Below are 12,435 nucleotides of genomic sequence, written 5' to 3' on the forward strand. Positions count from 1 at the left end.
CACACAGAGAACCCGATGCATGACTCGATCCCAGGTCTCTAGGATCACGCCGTGGGCCAAAGACTGGCACTAAACCGCTGAGCCATGGAGGGGTCCCAGAAAAAGCAATTATTAATGAGGAGTTGTTCATTTCAGGAAAGTTATGCAGAAGAAATTAGAAAACCTACCTCTGCAAACTGCTAATGAAGAATCTAAGCAATGATCATCAACAGATGATCCAAAAACTGATGGGCAAGTTTATCACAGATGTGTGATACTGGATTTCTATTCCTATTGGATAGCATTGCTCTAGATTTAATAGCATTACAAAAAATAAAGGTAGAGAATAACAAATTAAATGACACACAATGAATGAATCAGTACACAGGTTGCAAAACTATGTCTGCCTTCAGCTCAGGTCATGATCCCAACGTTCTATGATCCAGCCCCTGCTGAGCAGGGAGCCTGTTGTCTCCCTCTCCCTGCCACATACCCCTGCTTGTGCTGTCAAATTTTAAAAAGTATAAAAAAAAAAGACATCTAAGTTGCAGTTAATGAAATGCATATATATATATAGACATGGACTGGATCTTGATTTAAATAAATCAAGTTATTATTAAAGTCTTGAGACAATATAAAAAACCTAAATATGGATCAAATATGTAATGGTATTAAGGAATTACTACTGAGTTATTTTTTATAGGTGATAAGGGCAGTGCGGCCTGCATTTTTTTTTAAAGTTTTCATCTGCTGGATATATGCTGCAATCTTAAAAATCCTTAAAATTTAAGAGAAAAACAACCAAAACAATAGATGAAAACAATATTGGTCAAATATCAATTATCTGTTAAGCTAGGTAAGCTGTACTTCCACTCGTGTTCATTAAATTCTTCTACTTTTGTATTAGTAAATTTCCATGACAGTTAAAAAAAAAAAAAAGCCCCAAGTATCATAAGAAAGGACTGACTTCATTTAGGATGCAAAACTCCTTGTTCATTTCTGTCACAGCCATTTTACAGACACCAAAGTCTTATACATGTGTTTTCCTGTATTTTGGTATAGGAAAAATGGCTATGAAAATTCCCTATGTATTCTCAATTATAACTGTTCTATATATCTTCCTTGTCAAGGACCACAAGATTCTTTAACTTCAAATATTTTCCCTTCCCAATCCAGTATGGTTGGATTTTCTAAACAGCATTTGAGAAGACTTTATAATACAAATTACAAGGGACTTTTATTAGAATGAAAAGAGTTTTCAAGAAATAGCCACTAAGAAACCATAACCAAACATTCAAAATAGTCTAAAAAGTTGATTGAGGGACACCGGGGTGGCTTAGTTGGTTAAGCATCTGACTGTTGGTTTTGCCTTATGTAGTGAACTCATGGTGGTGAGATCAACCCCTGCAGGGCACTGTACTCTGCACTCAAAGAGGAAATCAGCTGTGGATTCTCCACAACCCCCGCCCCTGCCAGCAGGTTCACTCTAAAATAAAATCTTAATAAAACAGCTGCTCTGGCTATTAAACATAAATGCTCTTTGCTCCAAGAACGGAGCTGTCAGTTATTTAAAAACAAAAAGTGTTGAAGCTTTACAATAAATCATGTTATGTATGAAGTATTAATTATTACAAACATTCTGAAATGCTAAAGTTTTGTGTAGTATTTACTATAGGTAAACACCAACATGGAAACACTTATGGTGAAAAAAATCCACTCCACACTGAAGAGAAAATGCCAAGTAGGAAATAAAATATTTAAGTTGTAATTAAGCTTGCTGAACTCATATATTTAAAACAATTGAATACAAACTCCTGAAAATAAAATGAAAATTTAAATAAGCCACTTTTTAGAAAACTAAAGTGTCAATTATGAACTGCTATTAAGTTTATAAATCTTGGGATCCCTGGGTGGCTCAGCAGCTTGGCGCCTGCCTTTGGCCCAGGGCGTGATCCTGGAGTTCCGGGATTGAGTCCTGCATCGGGCTCCTGGCATGGAGCCTGCTTCTCCCTCCTCCTCTGTTCTGCCTCTCTCTCTCTCTCTCTCATGAATAAATAAATAAATCTTTAAAAAAAAAGTTTATAAATCTTACATAATTTGGCTAAATTTCTGAACAATATATTACCAACAATGAAACTAACCATTCTGTGGCACTGAAGATGTGTGTGCTTATTCCCTTTTATTTATAAGCAAAAAGACTTGTGTCTTACAAACCCTTCACCATCCCTAATATTCATACCCAAGAAAATATAAACTATATCAAATTAACTATGATTCTGACAGTAAATCTCAGCAACTGGTAGTTACAAAACTATTCATGGAGGTGAAATTTTACAATCATCAGGAACGTATTTATGTGCTCTAAATGAGATCTTCTCAATTTTAAAATATATTGAGCAGAGCTCAGATCTCATTTCTCCAAACTATTACCAGTGCTTAGAACAGGTAAGAGACTGAGGTACTATACCTCCATTTTAACAGGTGAGAAGGCTCACAGCCAAGTTATGTAGACTGCTCAACACACATAATTGTGCCAAGCTACCTGACTCCATAGCCCTTGAGTGACTAAGCTATATATGGTCCTTGCCCAATCTACTGTGAGTGGAAGGACACAGCTATTTCGGCAACAACTGTACCTTTTTTTAATGTTATTCCCACCCTCCTGACTTTACTCAAGACCACCAAGTGAAGCTTATCCTGTCTTTGCTACACAAAATGGAATAAAATCCTTATTTAGCACATTGTATCTATAAACCTAATATATTTTAGATTTAGCTTAATGGAGAGGGAGTAAAAAAACAAGCATGAATAGAAAAACTCATATCTAAATTAATCAATCAACAAATAAATTCAACCCAGGTCTTACCTAAAACCTGGCCGGCAATCATTCTGCCATCCTCTCCTGCCACAGCAGCCCGGGCATTTCTCTCATTAACATACTGAACGAAGGCAAAGCCTTTATGAACAGAGCAACCCACGATTTTGCCGTATTTTGAGAAGATTGCCTCCACATCAGATTTCTTGACCACAAGAGTATTGAGATTCCCAATGAATACACGGGAGTTCATGGAGCGAGGATCTGTCTTGTTGGTAACATTGCTGGCCATTGTCTTTGATGGTAAGGTTCCTCTCAAAGCCGAAAACTGGAAGGGAAAAAAAAAATGCATTCAGGTGGGGAGAAAAAAAAGTAAAACTAAAATAGTCCTCGATAAAACTTTCTGTTTACTTTGAACCTCTTTGACTAACTAGAATACCACTCTACTTAAAGGGATCTCACAGCACCAAGTATATTACTATTTTAGAGAAGAGAGCTCCTGAATAGATGTATCCTTACAGAAATTTAGGCTCCCTCTTCCCTAGTTCACTCCTGCAGTGCTAGACTATTATTTCCAAGATGGTGGGGGTGGGCCTCTAGACTACTAGCAACCCAATTAAGGACATTATCCATGTGAAGTGAGCTCTCTCTGTTCCAAAGTCCTCAAGCAAACTAAAACCCCTTAAGCTCTCAACTACCAACTTCTCATCATATTTTACCTCTCCCTGTCATACTAACCTAACCATTCCCCACCACCTATCAAGACTTCCACCCTCTTTTTGCCCATTGCTATTATTCTGCCCACAAGCCATTCTTTAGCTAGCCAAATGTGGACAACACTCTCCCCTTCAAGCATAATTAACCTTATTAAACTAAGGCAGTATATAGACCCAATGCATCTAGTCTGGAAATCTTTATTTCCAGGTACTTTTGTTGATTTATAATATGCCAGAGATCTCTTAAGTAACAATACAACCATTTTATAAAATGCAATGACTCTTGACCTACTTTTTATGTGATAACCTATAAAATATAGCTGGAATATTTTAATACTAGATGGTGATGATGATAAAACTAGCAAGTAGAACACTGCATGAATCAAAGGAGGAGAACTAAGAAGACAATACAACTTTCCTCAGGCTGTTTCAAAGAAAAATTATCTTTATGTATATGAAAGTCCAATCATACCGTAATTATTTGGAGATTGATGATGCTATATCATCGTAAGTCTTTCTCAAATGAAAATGTTTTGACATTCTTTTAGTTTCTGTATCTGCTGCCCCTTCCCCCTCCAACTACCAAACTCAAACAGGATTTAAGATGGATCCATCCGCATTAGATTTTGAGTACCATTCTTAAGATTTATTTCCATTTATCCTTTTGAAACTCCAGATAACAGTGTCTAGTATTTTATCTTTCCAATCCAAGAGAATGACAAACTAGTTCTCGTAGATTATGTAAAAACATCTTCCATATACATATAGCAAATCAGCATAACATTGCTTATTCAGACCACTAATATTCTGATCCTTTAAATATCTACTTATTTCACAAATAGTACTGATTTTAAAGCTGTAACAACCGCTTATTCCTCCTAGTCTTTAAAATCCAAGAAACTAAAAAATAAATAAATAAATAAAATTCAAGAAACTGCCTTTACTTGATTTTGATTCCTAAATCAAAGTTTTACAAGCAGTAGTTTCTTAATTTTAACTAAGTAATAAATTTTACCAAACAATAGCACCAATTCATGAACACTTTCAATTTAAAGTAGGACTTCCAGAAAGCCTTAAAACACTGAAAACAACTCCTACTGAAAGGTCTAAATGGTTTGAGATGTTACTGTTGGTTTTCAAATTTTGCCATTATTTTAAGTGAGGAGAATTCAAGCCAGCTTTTTGCATATGTTTGCACAAACACACACATATTCTACATATTGTAGAATTCCCAATGAATACACGGGAGTTCATAGGAGCGAGGATCTAAATACAGGAAAAATCTTCTGGGTCTTAATTAGCAATTACCTGTGAGGGGAAAAAGGATGGCCTTACATGCCACTGGCATGCTGAACAAGACGGAAAAACACCAAATAAACCTTAATGTTCCCTTAAAATATATTCCTTGGAACCACAGAACAGAAATGGACTTAAATGACGATTTTCTCAATTTTCAAAGAGGGTGCACAGCTAGTACCAATCTAGAAATAGAGAACTCATTAAGAATTCGTCCTTTCAAGGATCTCCATTTGAAAAAGACTAGTAAAGAAACATCCATATACACAAATAAAAAGGTGCTAACAATGGTTGCCACCTTTGAATTTAACAATATAATTTTATCTATTTTCCCCAATTATACATGGTTTCTAAATTTGCTACAAGAATCGTGAACTGGGGGACCCCTGGGTGGCTCAGTGGTTTAACGCCTCCCTTTGGCCCAGGGCCCGATCCTGGTGTGCCAGGACTGAGTCCCACCCATGTCAGGCTCCCTGAATGGAGCCTGCCTCTGTCTCTCTGTGTCTCTCATGAATAAATAAAATCTTATTAAAAAAAAAAAAAAAGGGATCCCTGGGTGGCGCAGCGGTTTGGCGCCTGCCTTTGGCCCAGGGCACGATCCTGGAGACCCAGGATCGAATCCCATATCAGGCTCCCAGTGCATGGAGCCTGCTTCTCCCTCTGCCTGTGTCTCTGCCTCTCTCTCTGTGACTATCATAAGTAAATAAATAAAAATTAAAAAAAAAAAAAGGGGGGGGCCCTGAACTGTTGGGCAGCGCAGGTGGCTGGCTCAGCAGTTTGGCGCCTGCCTTCAGCCCAGGGCCTGATCCTGGAGACCGGGGATTGAGTCCCACCTCCGGCTCCCTGCATGGAGCCAGCTTCTCCCTCTGCCTGTGTCTTTGCCCCTCTCTGTGGGTCTCTCATGAATAAATAAAATCTTTTAAAAGACTAAAAAATTATGAACTATTAATGGAAAAATGACTTCAAGCTCAAGGACACTGGCTAATGCCATTGTGATAGATTTCAATGCCCATACTTACTCTAAGGAGTTAAAACATAGAAACAACAGTAAAGACAGGTGAACCCACAAAGGCCCGTTAATCCTGCTCCAAAGAACACTTCTTAAAGAATAAAAGTTACTACAAATTAATACATGTTTTCACTGAACCTTTTTTGAGTATCTAAAAAGTATTAGGTACCAAGGCTGCTTTCAGAGGAAAATAACAGAACAGATAAGATTACTCAGACGATAATGTTCTTTTAAAATTGCATTTTAGAGAAAACATATTTCTAAAATTTTACAAATAACCAAATGAGCTCAGGTCATATTTGACCCAAACTCTTTTATTAAGGTAAGTCACCCATGAAAGTGGTAAGAAGGAGAGAAATGGTCAATATCTTACACGCAAAGAACTACTGGGGGAAAAAACAAAATCAAAACCCCTGGGTTTCCAAGAAGAAAAACAACAGCAGAGCAGTTTTTTAACATTTCTGAATCCCCATATAAAAGCAACTAGATATTAAAAAAAAAAAAAAAAAAAAGCAACTAGATAGACCACAAATAAGCTTAGGTATCCAAGGATTGCATCAAAACTGTTGCATGCAAGCTGTTAAGGGGACGCCAACAAGCCCTTGTATGCATGGTCATCACTGTGGGAGAAACAAAAGACTTAAAAATTGAAAAATCCCCAAATATCCATTTATTGGAAAACCAATGGAACTATTTTAAGAAAAGCAGTTCAAACAGGAAGGGTTTTCCCTGCTCCAAGTTTGGGGTGAGTACAAGGTACGGTTATAAAAATGTCAATGTGCCAGACAGCCTTAAAGTCTCTATAAAAATCTCAAAACTCACTCATACTGCACCATTAACGTCTTATCCCTTTCCAACCCCCGAAAGTAGTTATTATTCTAACTTTAATCATTTTGTTGGAAGAAATATATATTTTAAAGATTTTATGTATTTATTCATGAGAGAAACAGTGAGAGGCGCAGAGACAAAGAGGGAGAAGAAGGCTCTATGCAGGGATCTCGCTGTGGGAATCCATCCCAGGACTTGGGGATTACACCCTGAGCCAAAGGCAGCTTGAGGCTGTGCCATCCAGGGGTCCTCTTTGAAAAAAATACTTTGAGTGTGTGAGAGAGCTCATGAGTAGGGGACCAGAGCAGCAACACACTCCATCTCTGCTGAGCAGGACCTGAGATTATGACCTGAGCCAAAGGAAGATGCTTAACAGACTGAGCTACCCAGGTGCCCCTATAGTAATCACTTTTTATTTTTTTAAACATTTTATTTATTCATGAAAGAAACAGAGAGAGGCAGAGACACAGGCAGAGGGAGAAGCAGGCTCCATTCAGGAAGCCTGACATGGGACTGGATTCTGGGTCTCCAGGATCACACCCTGGGCTGAAGGCAGCACTAAACTGCTGAGCCACCTGGGCTGCCCAGTAATCACTTTTTTAAAAACAATTCTAGGGATCCCTGGGTGGCGCAGCGGTTTGGCGCCTGCCTTTGGCCCAGGGCGCGATCCTGGAGACCTGGGATCGAATCCCACGTCGGGCTCCCTGCATGAAGCCTGCTTCTCCCTCTGCCTGTGTCTCTGCCTCTCTCTCTCTGTGTGACTATCATAAAAAAAAAAAAAAAGTAAAAACAATTCTATCATCTCATCATATATCCCTAAACAATAGTCTTACCATTAAAGCAAATTAAATCTTTTATGGCTCTTTGAAGAGAAGTTCCCTTTCATCTTTAACTTAAAATTTATTCTTTGAAGAATGCAGACAGGATATTTGACTGTTAAGTTTCCCAGTCTGGATTTTCCACAATTTCATACTCTTATGACAATTCCACATATTCTTATTTTTCTTAAAATTGGAAGCTGGGATCAAAGGCTTGATCCGATACACGTGTAAATCCTTGGAAGACTCTCTCTCTCTATATATATATATATGACATTGTCTTTTTCTGGTTATTTATGCTTAAATTCTACTATGTCTTTTTTTTTTTTTTAAATGATAGGCACACAGTGAGAGAGAGAGAGAGGCAGAGACATAGACAGAGGGAGAAGCAGGCTCCATGCACCGGGAGCCTGACGTGGGATTCGATCCCGGGTCTCCAGGATCACACCCTGGGCCAAAGGCAGGAGCTAAACCGCTGCGCCACCCAGGGATCCCAAATTCTACTATGTCTTAAGTAATACAGTATCTCCAGTTTATCTCTATTACTTAGAACTTAGGAGAATTATTTCCCTTGCATGTTAGTAAGTTTGCCCGTGCCCTCTATAGATGTCAGTTTTGCTGGGTATAAAATCTTAGCATTGCATTTACTTTCTTTGAATTTGTTATTATTTATTTTCTTTTTTTTTTTTTTTTTTTCTTATTTATTTTCGAACTATCACAAAATCATTCCAAAGTTTGGACCTTGCTGGCAAAGTTGTTTTTATTGACTTTAGTAGTTACAGGGTTTTTGCTTCCTTGTATGTATTTAAGTTTTTAAAAATAAATCAAGGTCTAGTATAAGCAGATTTTTTTTTAAGATTTACTTATTCATGAGAGACACAGAGTGTGGCAGAGAGACACAGGCAGAAGGAGAAGCAGGATCCATGCAGGGAGCCCGAAGTGGGACCTGATCCCAGGACTGCAGGATCACACCCTGGGCTGAAGGGAGGTGCTAAACCACAAAGCCACCCAGGGATCCCCGAAACAGAACACATAGAAACAAATGTATTTAAAGCTGCATCATGGGTAATAAATTACCTCAATTTACCTTATATGACAGATCAATTTCTCCTAGGTTTTTAAAACTAAGTGCTACACAGGTAACTTAAGTAGAACTTCTCTAACTAGTTTAAAAATCGGACCCAAATGGTATAGTCTTAAAGACACACACCTCAGATTTCAAGTATAAAAGCAAGCTGCAGAAGAAATGATTTAACTTTTTGTTTTTTACCTTACAATAGATACATATTACATCCTACATGCCCTTTTTTACAACAGATTTTTAGTTAACAGCTTAGTATTCTGAGTCCCTGGGGGGCTCAGTGGCTTAAATATCAGCCTTTGGCTCAGGTACTGATTCCATGCTCCTGGAACAGAATTCTGCATCAGGCTCTCTGCTTAGTCGGGAGTCTGATTCTCCCTCTTCCCTCCACTGGCCCTTGAGTGTTGTGTCCAAACTCTCTCAATAAATCTTAAAAACAAAAAAAAAAACAAAACAAAAAAAAACAAAGCAACAACACAACTATGTATTTTAATTACCAACAACTGCAGTCTTTAGAATAATCTACAAATCACTTTAAGGACACCTGGCTGGCTCAGTCAAAATGTAACTCTTGATCTCAGGGTTTTAAGTCTGAACCCCATGTTGGGTATAGAGACCACTTAAACAAAAAAATCCTTGCAAATCACTTTCAATTGGGAATTATGACTAAATGTTTAAGTCAAAGGGTGTCTGGGTGGTTGAGCATCTGACTCTTGGGTTTCAGCTTAGGATAAAATCTTGGGGTTGTGGGATGAAACCTCTTGGGCTCTGCACTTGGCAGGGAGTCTGCTTGGGATTCTATCTCCCCTCCGCCCACCCTGGTCATATACACGCACTCTCTAAAAGAGATGAATCTTATAAAAAATATAAATCTTTTAAATAAAAGCTTAAGTTAAAAAACAGTATTACAGTTATACTGTGACAGGAGGCATATATAAACTATCCATCCACAGGGACGCCAAGGTGGCTCAGCAGTTAAGCGTCTGCCTTCAGCCCAAGGTGTGATCCCGGAGACCCAGGATCAAGTCCCGCATCAGGCTCCCTGCATGGAGCCTGCTTCTCCCTCTGCCTCTGGCTCTGTGTCTCTCACATGAATAATAAAATTATAAAAAAATAAACTGTCCACATAAAATTTAGACACTTAGGAAAAATAGAGCAGAAAGTTTAAAATATTCTGTGGGAAAAAAATAAAATAAAATATTCTGTGGGTACTCTTTTGGTTAATCCTGATGTCCCTCATTGTCCAGTTCCTCAAACTGTAGTTTATAAATTCCACAACTTCTTCCATTTTTTGATGACCAGAAGTATCTGGCACATTCTAAATACTAGATAATTCCTCACAGATTACTCACATCTTTTTTCCTTAGAAAATATTTTTTGAAGTTTGTTAATTCTAGTTAACATATAATGTTTTAGGTCTTATTAGAAAAGTAATTTTTTAAAAAAGTTTATATATTTATATATGTAAGTAATCTCTAAACCCAAGGTTAGGTCCAAACTCAAGAGACCCAGATATCAAGAGTTATCTATTCTTTCAAATGAGCCAGACACTCTATAAAAATAAATAAATAAATTTTAAGTCAAAATCATTCCACATAAGCATGCAAGTAAAGAGAAGTAGATAGAATAATAATTTTTTTCCCGTTTAGTTCACTGCTGACGATTAAGCAGATCTGCTTTCCAGAAAAGCAGAATTTGAACACAGTAAAATACAACAGTAGGAAAAGAGCATCTTCCTAAAGGTTATTTGGTTGGTAGCACTCAAAACTCTAGTCCACGGATGTGTGTGGACACTACACGTTTGTGTACTATATTACTTATATTCATATAGACACACATTTTCTATGCATGGGGCTTGAACTCTTGACTGATCCACCCAGGAACCTCTCATCTCACTATTTTTCTCATCAAAGGATCACTAAGTTGGGTCTCATCTGCTAAGTAAATAAAAACTGGGGATACTCCGTTATCTTTATTGCCTTATTACACTAAAAGATCTGTGTCTAATCACAGGCTTTATGTTGAACCAATAAAATCAAGAGATTTTACGGACAGTGTCAATGCTTAAGATTTGTGTATATAGAAAGGTTTCTCTTTTTAAATTTTATTTATTTATTTATTCATGAGAGACACACAGAGAGGCAGAGACACAGGCAGAGGGAGAAGCAGGCTCCATGCGGAGAACCTGATGTGGGACTCCATCCTGGGTCGAAGGCAGGCACTAAAGCCACTGAGCTACCCAGGCATCCCTATAGAAATGTTTCTATTTCCACTCCTGGCATTCTATCTTAAAACCAATCAATCGAAAAAATCTACATCTGGTCAGGAATGCAAGCAAAATATCAAAATTTTATTTTCAACTATTCACTCTCAAACTCATGCTACCCTGATTCTTTGCCTTCTTGAAACAAACCTATCTTGGATTGTCAGTCTTCCTAAATGTTTGGGATATGTTCGTACCAACTACTTCATTTCTCTTAACTTAGCATTAAATCTTAAGTAAATTCTGCTGGGAAGTGGTACAGAAAGGTGGGAAAGGCACCAGATTATGAGAGGTACAGAGTTCAAATGGTCCAAAAACAATTTATAACTGGAATCAATTCTTTAGTTTCCTTGCCTTTCTTTTATGTCTGGGGCAGAACTCCACCTTTATTCAAAAGGGACTGGAAAGACAACTTGACAAAACAGTCTAACTCATTCAGTGTTCAATATCATATTTAGCTATATTAACTACAAACAAAAAACCTATCGGAGGAAATGAGCCACAAAATAGGTTTCTACTGAGATTTGATCCAATCCTCTACCTATTTACCCTGTTCACTAAGCTAATCACATTTATACTTACTCATATCACATGATCTATTAGTCCAGGAAAAAAAGAAATCAAAGTATCTATATGGCTTGAGATGTCAAAACATACTAACTAGAGAACAAGGGAAATAACTTGCCTCAGACAAGAAAATTCAGAACCTTGCCATACAATTGGTTTTACTACACCCCCCCAACTAGCCTGGCCTATAATTCAATTCACATCAGAGACAACTACCATAGACTATTTCCCATCTTTCTTTGAAGAAAATAAAAAGCAAAGCACTAGATGGCAGCAACGAGTTGGCAATTTTTTAAAAAGATGACTAAATCTTTTGAGTCCAAAGATTTTCTAGGTCACACTGGCTTTCACAACTGGTCAATGTTTCTCAATACCTTTTCAATACTATAAATTTCCTTGCCTATGGAGAGATCATTATCTGCACCAAATTGTTTCCTTTAACAAACTTAAGTTCTATTTTGCCCGTTTAGGCACTTCTCACATAACTATCTGGCCCTCCCTCTTTGTTCTCTATGTATCTTTATTGCATTCATCAATTATTTCCCTCTTGCCAACAATGAACTGTCATTTGTCTGCAAAAAGAATAGTATATTTTAATTTGCTCCATCCCAAAACTTTTTTATTCATCAAAACACAGGTATGATCAAGATAAAGACTACTAGCACGAGAAAATAGCATATGGTGATATTTTGAGGACACTTTCAGGACACAAAAATCTAAGATGGCCATTTTTACTCATTCATTTATTTTTCTAAGTAAGATAAAGAGTCAAAAAAAAAAAAAAATCAAGAGTCAGACACTTAGCCTCCTGAGCCACCCAGGAGGTCTAAAGCTGGCCATTTTTTGATAAGCTATTCAACTGCTAGGTCTAAGAATTAAAACGAAGATAATACTCAAGATATAAATTAGAGGGAAGTAGATAATTCAATAAATGGCTGCACACAGCAATAAAAAAACCACCAAAAAACCTTCAAAAAACATTAACTCAGTACAACCAAAACAGATTATAAATGGATCGGTAAAAATTACATATGCAATGGTCAAAACCTAAACACAAAAAATG

General features: G+C 37.4%; 1 protein-coding gene across 13 annotated transcripts in view; it reads right to left on the bottom strand.

The window, feature by feature from the left end:
- HNRNPC (heterogeneous nuclear ribonucleoprotein C) overlaps nt 1–12,435 on the bottom strand; it is a 58,952-nt gene that overhangs the window by 26,542 nt on the left and 19,975 nt on the right. For all 13 annotated transcript variants that reach the window (XM_038558453.1, XM_038558459.1, XM_038558455.1 and 10 more), the window contains one exon: nt 2,846–3,122. In XM_038558453.1, the coding sequence (XP_038414381.1) occupies nt 2,846–3,086 (241 nt within the window). In that variant the 5' untranslated portion in view covers nt 3,087–3,122. The remainder of the gene's footprint in view (nt 1–2,845; nt 3,123–12,435) is intronic.

The sequence above is a fragment of the Canis lupus genome, chromosome 15, assembly GCF_011100685.1.
Source record: "Canis lupus familiaris isolate Mischka breed German Shepherd chromosome 15, alternate assembly UU_Cfam_GSD_1.0, whole genome shotgun sequence".
Classification (NCBI taxonomy): Eukaryota; Metazoa; Chordata; class Mammalia; order Carnivora; family Canidae; genus Canis; species Canis lupus.